An 11,275-nucleotide genomic window follows, 5' to 3' on the forward strand; every position below is an offset into this window, starting at 1 on the left:
CATGAATAACATATATGTGAACTATACATATGAATAACATATATGTAAACTATACACATGAATAACATATATGTGAACTATACACATGAATAACATATGTGAACTATACACATGAATAACATATATGTGAACTATACATATGAATAACATATATGTAAACTATACACATGAACTATGCATATGAATAACATATATGTAAACTATACACATGAATAACATATATGTGAACTACACACATGAATAACATATGTGAACTATACACATGAATAACATATATGTGAACTATACATATGAATAACATATATGTAAACTATACACATGAACTATGCATATGAATAACATATATGTAAACTATACACATGAATAACATATATGTGAACTATACATGTGAATAACATATATGTGAACTTCCACGCGGTCGTTCATGTGTTAGGGTTAAGTCTGTTGACAGTCCATTGTATTTCAGTTTTACTCCATTAAATGACTGACACCACTCATTACAGTTTGTGATGGCATTTGGCTGTTTATTATTGTGTTTGCATGTAGAATATGTCAATAAAAAAACCAAAGCATTGTGCTAGTGTATGTATAAAAACATCATGACATATCTGGGTAACTACAACTCTTTTCCAGTTGAATCTAAAAGTAAAACTATTAACTTTTAATATTATAAAATATTCTAAAAACAAACAGCTGACAAGTAAAAAAAAAAAGCTCTGGCATCTGTACACTGACCCCAAACCACAAACAAAATATACCCCATTTATTTGTTTGTTTGTGGTTTTGTAGAGTCAGTGTGCAGGTGTTATATCTTTTATTGGTGCCAGTTTTTTCAGTGCCAGATGTTCCTATGTTCTCATTACTACATCCAAACCCAAACTAAAGGACGACACATTTGGACTCACACTCACAGATTTTCTTCTATGTCTGATGTGTTGCGCATATGCAGCACTATCACTGAACAAGCATCACATCAATATGAATCACAAATAAATGATCCAGAGTGCAAAATGTTTGGACTGGATTCATGGATGCCTGCATCAACAGAGAGAAAAAGAAAGAGACAGAAAGACACAAAGAATAAAATCATGATGGGGAAACTGACCAGACAAGTTATCATCATTAACGTCAATGTTCAACTACCCATTCATGTAGTGGACGTTCCAGTTGAACTCAGAACACAACTAAGGATGAACAAACCATGAACGATGACCTGGACCAATGACAACGTACAACTACCAATGGAAAACTTATGTCTCTGTAAAATACTATCAGATTAGGACTACTTTATGCACTTATGTGTCTTTCCTGTCTAACACACACACACACACACACACACACACACATACACGCACACACACACACACACACACACACACACACACTACTCAAAAACAATGGAGGAACCCTTTTTAATTGGAGTATATCAACTAATTGATGTGGTTGGTTCATTTTTAGAAGGGGTTGTTCATCAGCTTCAGCTGCTTTGTTGTTAATGAAATTAACAACAGGTGACACAATGAGACCACCCCCAAAACAGGACTGGTTTTACAGGTTGAGGACACTGACATTTTCCCCTCCTCATCTTTCCTGGCTGATTTGTGACTAGTTTTTCCTTTGTCTTGGGTCTCATCTCCACTGATACCATGGTGTGGTACCCGGATGGTACTGAGGTTGGACAGGTAGTCCAACTACAGTACAGTCTCCAGAACATGGAGGAGATTCCAGGAGACAGGTAGTTAGTCGAGGAGAGCTGGACAGGGTCATTGAGGGTCCTGAACCCCTCAGCAGGACCGGGATCTGATCCTTTGGACAAGGAGGACCAGGATGAGCCCTGGCAGATCCTACAGAATGACCTCCAGTAGTCAGTGTTTCTGACCTAACGATCACAGACTTCACTGGGGTGGCCTGAAGGCTGATGTCAGTCAATGGGAGTTGATCCCATTGACTGACTCCCACACTGACCCCCACACTGACCTGTCCTGATCCCAATAGAACACCTGTATAGCATTATGCTTGGGTCCATCCACTGTGTTGGTCCTCAGACTGTCCAGGATCTCAGTGAAGTCCTGGTCCAGGAAACACATCGTCTGCTCATCATTATTTCATTTTCTGGGTGTGTTTGATTTCACCATCTATGGGGGACCATTTTCATTTCCCTATATCATGTGGCGTCCTTTTGTATTTAATACATCACCCAGTCAATATCACAACAGATATCCAAGATTAACCCTGCCCCCCCATTTAGATCTGATGTGTTTTCAAAGTGTTCCTCTGATTTTTTTGAGCAGTGCGTGTGTGTGTGTGTGTGTGTGTGTGTGTGTGTACATATAATTCCATTCAGATCTAATCTACATCCATTCACACTGAACCGTCCTTGGGTCTACATTATTAAACATGCTATGGTCTTATACCTGTGTCATAGTATCAGAGTTTTCACATGTAGCACGGCTTGATCATGTGTGTGATTTGGTCAGTACATTTACCTTGTCTTTCTTAACATGTATGTCAAAAAACTACGGTGCATTTATTCTGTGGAAAGCAGATGAAAAACAGTTATAGAAGCCTGACTGAGGATGAGGATGATGCCCTGCCCACAGTGATGTGGATATTTGACTGATACGTCCAGAATTAGGCACAGTTTCAACAACACTAACTATGGTTTATCTGAACCTTTGGAGATGGTTGCTGTGGAGATATTCAGTCAAATGAGGGTAGGCAGAATATTTTTAGAAACAGAGGAAGAAAATATCTGTTCATAAAAATATCCACATCAGTGTGGACAGAGCCTGAGAATGACTGAATGTGACAAACCGAACTGAATATCCTCTAATTGGACCTCATGCAAGAAACCATGTATGAACAAATGTTCTCTTCTGTTTGTTTGTGTCCTACATGTAGGACGTAGGATTCATAAGAAAATATTTTACAAGTGGTCGAGTGTATTTACTAAGATAAGAGGAAAACATCACAGCCCAGGAAGGAACACAGGAACATGAAATACAAACTAATTCAGATGAGCTTATGTTTTAGAGGAATTTCTATGATTGATTATTACATTTGTGGTTAAAAAACTTATTTTTCAGTTGAACCACAGTCTCACTGTCAGGTGGAATAATCTGACTGAACACCTTTGTATTAGAAATAATAAAAACTACGATTAGTAATTAAACTAAAGGACATCTTTTGGGTGCAGAGGAAATAAACATTTTATACTTTAACTTGTTATTCCTCTGATTTGTTTTTGTCATGACAGTCCATAAATAAAGAAAAAGGGGCATCCAATAAGTGCTTTCAGATTTTCTTTACAGTTTTCATTGATGTAGACGCGTGTGTCCATGTCCATGTGTGTGGATTCACATATTTTTTTTTTAGTTCTTTTACTTGTAAAACTATAGAACACCTGTCAGATGATTTTTTATATCAAATCTGTAACTAGTCGTCACATTCATACATCACATATTTCCACTGCTGTGTTTTTACTTTTTTTAACATCAGAACTGACTCTAAAACATCACATTTCCTTTGTTTGATTTGATTTTAAAGTATTTAGATTTTTGTGCCGATAAAGTTCTTCTTTTTCTTGCTTCCTGTTTTTGGTTCATCTCTAAAATTTCTGAGCCAAAGTCAGCTACATCTGCTACATCAGCTACATCCCTTTTATGGTGTTTAGTGGGCGTGGTCACATATGCTAATCAGACACATCCATTCTATTTAGAATCAGGTGAGATTCAACATTCATCCCACCCGAGATAGAGCAGATCTGAACGTTTGGTGCATCTGGACTTGATTCCTTTTTTTTTTTTAAATACGAGAAATTTAAGAGATGGTTTGTGCATGAGGCCCATTGTCTGCCACAGTAGGAGAAAAAAAGAGAGTGAAGACTGAGCTAATGTCTGTTTTTTGTCCAGGCTGAGGAGACATTCACTTCTATATGCTAGAACTGAAACACAGTGTCCTGACAGAAATATGACAATGACACACAGTGGATCTGTAGAGAAAACCTTTAGACGTACATGACTTTTTTTCAACACAATAAATTAAAACCATTCTTGTAAATCATCTTTTCCATTTGTGTAAACACATCCTCACATACACTGGGCCTTAAAGACTCACTGTGGTCACTGCAGAATGTCAGCCAGCTTTTCCTGATAATACTCATAGTTTTCTTTGCAGTCCTCCCACAGATTCAGAGCTTGGTCCTCATTCTCCACAAACGTGTCCCAGATGTAGGAGAAGTCCAACGGCTTCATCACCCTCAGCTTACAGCCGGCCGCGTGCAGGGCCTTCAGCCCCGCCTGGATCTCAGGCTCCTCCCACTCGAACAGCCGAGCAGCGAAGATACTCAGTTTAACGCTTTTCCTGGCCTTCAATACTTCAGCGATCTTTGCTGCACAAGCAGAGCAGGGGCTGGAGGAGACGTACCTGAGGACAGAGACAGACCCAGGAGACAATGGAAACATTAGGATGTCTCTCAACCACAAGAACCCAGGAAGAGTCAGTCAGCTGTGGCTTAGTCAGCTGATGGGTCAGCTGATGGGTTGAAGGAAGTGGAGACACGTATGACAGATGGACTCAGGGAGAAAATAAGGAGTTCAGATAAAACTCCATGGTTTGAAGCAGCTGATAGTCTCACCTGTCACTGGGATGAGGCACAGATTCTGATGCCATGCAAACAGGTTAACTATCCAACACAGACAGGTTAACTATCCAACACAGACAGGTTAACTATGCAGCACAGACAGGTTAACTACCCAACACCGACAGGTTAACTACCCAACACAGACAGGTTAACTATCCAACACAGACAGGTTAACTATCCAACACAGACAGGTTAACTATGCAACACAGACAGGTTAACTATCCAACACGGACAGGTTAACTATCCAGCACAGACAGGTTAACTCTACACTGTAATTGATCCAATGTGCTGGTTTAAAACAGCTGGTTACCAGGTTATGGTGTATTTGATAGCAGGATCGTAGTCAGGCAGGCACTGTGTGAAAAAGGCCTCCTCAGCGTGAAGCGAGGTGTGCTCGTCCTCCAAACAGCCCCTCAGTAGACCATCGATCGTATTGCCTCTATCCACCAGGTAACAAAGAAACGTCTTGTTACGGCCTGAGGAATATTCCACATTCTTGAACTGGAATTTGAAAGCAAATGGGTCTATCCGGTCCCTGTGCGAAACAGAGTCAAAAGAACATTTTCAGTGTTAATGTATAAATCAGTCATGATAATATTGTAATTCTTCCATTACAGTCTGTCTGTCTGTCTGTCTGTCTGTCTGTCTGTATCTCCACAGTCACTAATGAAATTGATGAATATAAATATTCAACATCTTCCTGTTAGTATTTAGTGGATTCACTTTTGGTCCAATCACAGTTACCCAACCTTAACCCTAACCTAGGGCTGCATGATTGTGGCAAAAAAAAAAAATCCCGATTTTTTCCTCTAAAAACTCGATTTTCGATTTTGATTTCGATTTTTGGGTAAAACTACAAAAGACAACAGAAGTCAGCATGTCGTTTTCGTGAGCAGCCCACAATGCAAGGCACTGCTCTGACCTCAAATCTGTGATGGTATCACGTGATGAACCCACAGAAGTTTATTTTTTCTTAATTAAATCTTTATTGAATTAAGTAGAGTATACAAACAATGTATACAACAAGAAAATAACATAAGTTTGCCAGGGGGAATACACTATAATACAATGTCCAAATCAGAGCAAATACTGATTGTTTTTACACCTTTTTTATATCTGCCTTTTTGTTTTCAGATTTATTTAACACCTTTAAAAAAAGTTCAACATCTTTCAAAAAATAAATAATATTTGGTTTTGTGTTCCAGAACTTACATTTGTGAATGAAAAATTTAGCAAGTAAGAGGACTAATTTATTTATTTATTTATTTATTTATTTATTTATTCATTCTGGGTATCTGGGCCCACAGAAGTGATACCAGTGTAAGTCAGTGACAGGCATCAGTCGTGCGTGCGTGGACCACGTTAATATGAGTGATCCACATGCGGTTCTATTTAAACTGGGCGATCTGTGCGTAGAATAGACCGACCCAGGACACACTGGAGGGATTCTATCCTGGAGCGGGTGGATGTGTGTGGGCACAGGGCTGTGTGGGCTCCTCTGCTGAGTCTGATGACCCCGAGACCCGGACCCGGATCGGAAGAAGACAGTACGGTACGGATCCGGGACAACGGAAGATGAGTGATCCGCATGCAGTTCTATTTCAGTTGCGGGATCCGTGCGTGAAGCCACACCTTACATTGCTATAAGTACTGTGGGCTCATTAACACATTTAAAGTCCGGTCATTACACGGACTTCTGTGACAGACCGCTGTCACTGATAGGAGGAGGAGCCTACGGGAGCCCGCAAGCGCGCGGCCCGCAGGCACGAGAGAGATGAAATCGATTTTACGATTTCCCTTTTTTAAAAATTGTCCTAATTAAAAAATCCGATTTCGATTTAAAATCGATTAATCGTGCAGCCCTACCCTAACCCTAACTCTACTGCAACCCTAACCCAACACTGACCCTCCAAAACTTGACCCTAACCCTAGTGTAACCCTAACCTAACCCTGACCCTTCAAAACCTAACCCCTTAACCCAACCCTCCAAAGCCCAACCCTATCCCTAACCCAACCCTGACCTTCCAAAACCTATCCCTAACCCTTCTGCTGAGTCCTCCACTCTTCACAGTTCTCACCTGCCAACTCTTGTCTATTTTTCAGTGGTCTTATTATTTGTGAGTCTGTAGATGTTAGTATTAGTGTTAGTGTTAGGGTTTAGGGTAAGGGTTAGGATTAGGGTTAGGAGTTATTTGTGAGTCTGTAGATGTGACGTCAGACGTAATCTAATGAAACCATCTCTCCCATTGGTTTCCGTCCAAACAGAACAGGTTACACCCTGAGTTTGGAAAGTCCTTCTTCAGTTTCAAAGTCTTAAACTACTCCACAAATGGGTCCAATGGTTTATTTTTGCTGACAGACAGAACTCACATGACCTTCTTCAGAAATAATATCATCGGACTGTGTCTGTTACAGTCGGCTGCTGAGTCTGAGAATGTTCTCAGTGTAAATCCCTTTTGAAATGCTGACAATACAGGATGAGGTACAACTAGAGTGACAGTTTCTCCTGAGGCAGTTGGGTTCAATGGGGGGGGGGTTTGCTGAAACCAGAGCTGAGCTAAGAGTACACTCTGGACAGACAGGAATCCTGCTGCTCTATTATTAGACTGATTAACCTTTATGTGACCCACATCTTAGGACTAAAAAATGAACTATTTCAAACCACTAGATCAGGGGTCACCAACCCTGGTCCTCAACATCAACTGTCCTGCATGTTTTAGATGTATCCCTCTTTCCAACACACCTGATTCAAATGATAAGCCTATCATCAAGCTCTGCAGAAGCCTGATAATGACTGTCAGGTGTGCTGAAAGAGGGACACATCTAAAACATGCAGGATAGTAGATCTCAAGGACCAGGGTTGGTGACCCCTGCACTAAATGTTTCTCCAAAAAGCCCTGGATTTAATGGACTAACAGTGAAGTTCTCTAACATGCATTTGTTCATTCTGGTTCAATTTATTTACTCACTTCATTTGGATCCTCTAATCATTTTTCTAACAGTCTGTGTTTAACAGGGTTTTACAACAAATATGGCTTTTAATGTGTCAGACTTTAATTGACAGCTGTGATTGACAGCTCACCTGCTGTCGATTCTGTTTATTCTATTAATAAAATCCAACACATATTTTTCCACAAATATGTCAGTTGTGCTTAATAACTGAAACTAAGATTCAACATGACCATGTTAGCTGTTTACTGAGGTTTACAGTTTTATTAAGATCAGTTCACCCATAAACTTGCAAATGTCTTTGATCCTAATGCTTCCTTGGCTCCACCCCTTTTCTTCAGGGCAATCTAGTTTTCAGTCTATGTTTTAACTTATAAAGACCCAGTGCCACTTTTGGGCAGTTCCCAAATAAATTTTTCCTCTATTTTTAACCTTTCTTAAGTGATTTATCTCCATTTATTCTAATATTATATTCTGTATTTTGCATTTTTCAGTGAAAATCTCATGTTTTCCTATATTTAATTTACTGATCATACATGTTCATAAAAGCTCAGATTGAAAGTTAAGGGTTATTATATCAAAAACAGAGAAAACAAAAGAAGAAGTGTCTTTCAGTCAAATCTCATTAACTGAACAAAAACCTAGTGTGTCCATCCACCGTCATTAATCCAGTTCCATGGGTTTTACTGGTGAATCAGTGTTGTAGAAGATGACGGTGTTTCCATGTTCACTACGGAGCCTTTGAACATCCAAAATGGGTCATATCTGATGACCATAAAAAGATGACAAACTACATTTTATACCAATTATTTACATGTATTGATAGGATTAGTGGATCAACAGGTATTAGACAGTTTACATCACTACATGATTTTGGTTACAGGTAGATGTTTGGATCTTTAAGGGTTGAGTAACTGACAGAAGGCTTTTCTACCAAACAGCTCAGTCTAGTTTAGGTGAATCGGTGTTGAATGACTGTGAGCAGAACACACCTGATATGTCTGACAAACTGAGGCAGACCAGGTGCACATCAGTGTCCTGGATATTATAGGTGTTTGAAATATCCTGTCTTTGTGTTTGTGTTGATATCACTGATGTGAAAATCCAGACAAATGTGTTTCTGTTTCTTAACCCTGGCTGGTTATGGATGTCAGGATGCATCTGGTACTTTGTATATCTGCCTCCTGTTCTAACCATTCATTGGATTGCATATGATGATTTAAAAAATTTTTATCTCTACAAGTTAAATTCAGAACATTAACCTACACTCATGTACTTGTCTGCTGGTGGGAGCTGGTCATTGGTTAACTATTACTAACTATAATAACAGCTAAAACACACAGATTTCAGGATAAACCTTCTTCATTGACTCTTCTGCTCATCTGCAAGAGTATGCAAAACTAACTACCGTTAACTTAGAAATGTCAGTAAATATCAACAGACATGCCCCCAATACAACACAAACCCCTACACAAACTTCACTGATGTACATGAGAATCCACAGATGTTCCATGTTAAGCCTTTAAATACTGTGAATAGACCTCTGTTAATTGTTTGACTCACTGCTACCACTGCCCAGGTTAGTTTAGTCCACATATTCTGCTGTTTTCAGAAGGTGTCCAACTCAAACCTGCAGAGTAAAACTGATCAATGTTTGATCAGAGGTCATGTGGAACCCAGACCACCTCTTCTACAGGATCCTATGTGTTTATGTGGCCCATACCTAAAAGCAGGATGACCTGCAGTTCAGTTTTTGATGTGGGTTAAAGACTGAAGGTGTGAAATTAGCCCCCCACCCCATCCCCCCAGCTGAGTCAGACCACATACCACACTAAGGCCCTGAACAGACAGTTTCAGATTGAGTTCCAGCTGGTCAGACCATTTACCACATGTCACTACCCTTCTCTTCTTCAGAAACAGTGATGGTAAAAGTACTAATTTATCCACCAGTAGAACTGATTCAACTTCTTCAGTGATGCAAATGAGGCCAAATCCAGGCTTTGTACATAAATGTCAGATGTAGTCATCTGAATAACATTTCTTGCATTGTATTAATGTGAAGAGACGCTTAAACCATTCAGACCTTATATTCAGTCAGAAAAAGTCTGAAAATGATCAGCATTAGTTTCACTGCAATGTACAATCAGGTGGTTTTTCGTTTGTTTTCTGGGACAAATTTTGGGATCCTTTGTTCATTTTCATGTATTATGCTTTGTGTTCTATATAATTAACCAAAGGGTTTGCATCTTTTCTAAATGTTACTCAGATAATAATTGGTCTTGATGTTGGGAAGAGGCACATCAATGCAATTTAAAATCAATGGGTAATTTCCCTCAAATGCATTCAAACTAAAGTAGCATGTCTATTTTGACACTGAGTAGTAACATTGATACTTTCAATGTTTGTGTTAAAATGTAGTAAGTAAAAAGTAAAATCACCTGATGGTACTGTAAAAAGAGAAAGCAGTTTTATTACTTCCCATCTTTTCCTAATATGTTTCCACAATATTCATAATTATATTGTTTAATACAATAGATACTACATCTATTTAATTTATTAACAGTTCTGATGCACTTATGTGTCAGTCTGTGGGATCTGTGAAGAGCCCATAATATTTCCTATGTTTTAAAACTGTAATATTTGAGGTGACAGCCAACGGTAAGAACCAGTAAAAACCGTGTTCAGTTAAAGATGGAACTCAGTTCTATTAAAGTGTCTTTAAATGACTTCATGACCTACCCTGTGATAATCTCAAACGGAGGTAGTTCCATCGGCTCCACCTGATAATCTCCATTTTGTCCATTAGTTACAGCTTCATCCGCGGCTTCAGCCTCTGCATTACCAGCCTTCGCTCCTTCTGCCTTCACCTCCTTCACATCTGGGGTTGGTTCAGCAACTTCTTTTTCTTTTCGCTCTTTTCTTCTCACTGAGGCACGACTTCTGTCAGCCATGATGAAAGACAGAATATGAATAACACAGACACAGACAGGAGACGAGACAGGAGGTGAGGACAGGAGGACAGAAACTGAGGAGGGAGGAGGGAATGGTAGGGAGCAGGGGAGGAGAAACTAGAGAAAGACAGAAGGACAGAAGGGGAGGAGAAACTAGAGACAGACAGAAGGACAGAAGGGGAGGAGAAACTAGAGAAAGACAGAAGGACAGAAGGGGAGGAGAAACTAGAGACAGACAGAAGGACAGAAGGGGAGGAGAAACTAGAGAAAGACAGAAGGACAGAAGGTTTTGTTTGTTTTTTTTTATGGGTGGGGTTTCTCATGGGTGGGCTATATTTCTTTTTTATGGGTGTTTTTTTTTTATGGGTGGGTTTTAATAGGTTTTTTATGTGTGGGTTTTGTTTGTTTTTTTATGTGTGGGTTTTATTAAGTTTTTTATGGGTGGGTTTTGTTTGTTTTTTTATGGGTGGGTTTTTTATGGGTGGGTTTTTTTTATGGGTGGGTTTTATTAGTTTTTTTATGGGTGGGTTTTATTAGTTTTTTTTAATGGGTGGTGTTGTTTATGGGTGGGTTTTATTTGTTTTGGGTTTTTTAATGCATGGGTTTTACTTCTTTTTTTTTATTGGTGGGTTTAATTTCTAATGAGCTGTGATGTGGATTTATGTCCCAGATATTGTGATGCAAAAACTTTACACAAAATACATGCTATTGTCAACTTCAGTCTAAAGATATC

At 39.2% G+C, this 11,275-nt stretch overlaps 1 protein-coding gene across 1 annotated transcript; it reads right to left on the reverse strand.

Moving 5' to 3' along the window:
* Positions 1-499: 499 nt before the first annotated feature.
* Positions 500-10,615, reverse strand: apobec2a (apolipoprotein B mRNA editing enzyme, catalytic polypeptide-like 2a). Its single transcript, XM_030133539.1, has 4 exons — positions 10,331-10,615; positions 4,953-5,177; positions 4,117-4,425; positions 500-1,035 (listed from the first exon to the last, which is right to left on the reverse strand). The coding sequence occupies exons 1-3, from the start codon at positions 10,540-10,542 to the stop codon at positions 4,122-4,124; spliced, it is 741 nt and encodes a 246-aa protein (XP_029989399.1). The 5' UTR covers positions 10,543-10,615; the 3' UTR covers positions 500-1,035; positions 4,117-4,121.
* Between the last annotated feature and the right edge of the window lie 660 nt (positions 10,616-11,275).

The sequence above is a fragment of the Sphaeramia orbicularis genome, chromosome 5 (assembly GCF_902148855.1).
Source record: "Sphaeramia orbicularis chromosome 5, fSphaOr1.1, whole genome shotgun sequence".
Lineage (NCBI taxonomy): Eukaryota > Metazoa > Chordata > Actinopteri > Kurtiformes > Apogonidae > Sphaeramia > Sphaeramia orbicularis.

Excerpts from the sequence above, each read along its gene's own strand:
- apobec2a (XM_030133539.1), bottom strand. The coding sequence starts at position 10,542 with ATGGCTGACAGAAGTCGTGCCTCAGTGAGAAGAAAAGAGCGAAAAGAA. Across the intron at positions 5,178-10,330 it reads CCGTTTGAGATTATCACAGG|GGACCGGATAGACCCATTTG; the intron begins GTAGGTCATGAA and ends TGTTTCGCACAG. Across the intron at positions 4,426-4,952 it reads ATCAAATACACCATAACCTG|GTACGTCTCCTCCAGCCCCT; the intron begins GTAACCAGCTGT and ends CTCTGTCCTCAG.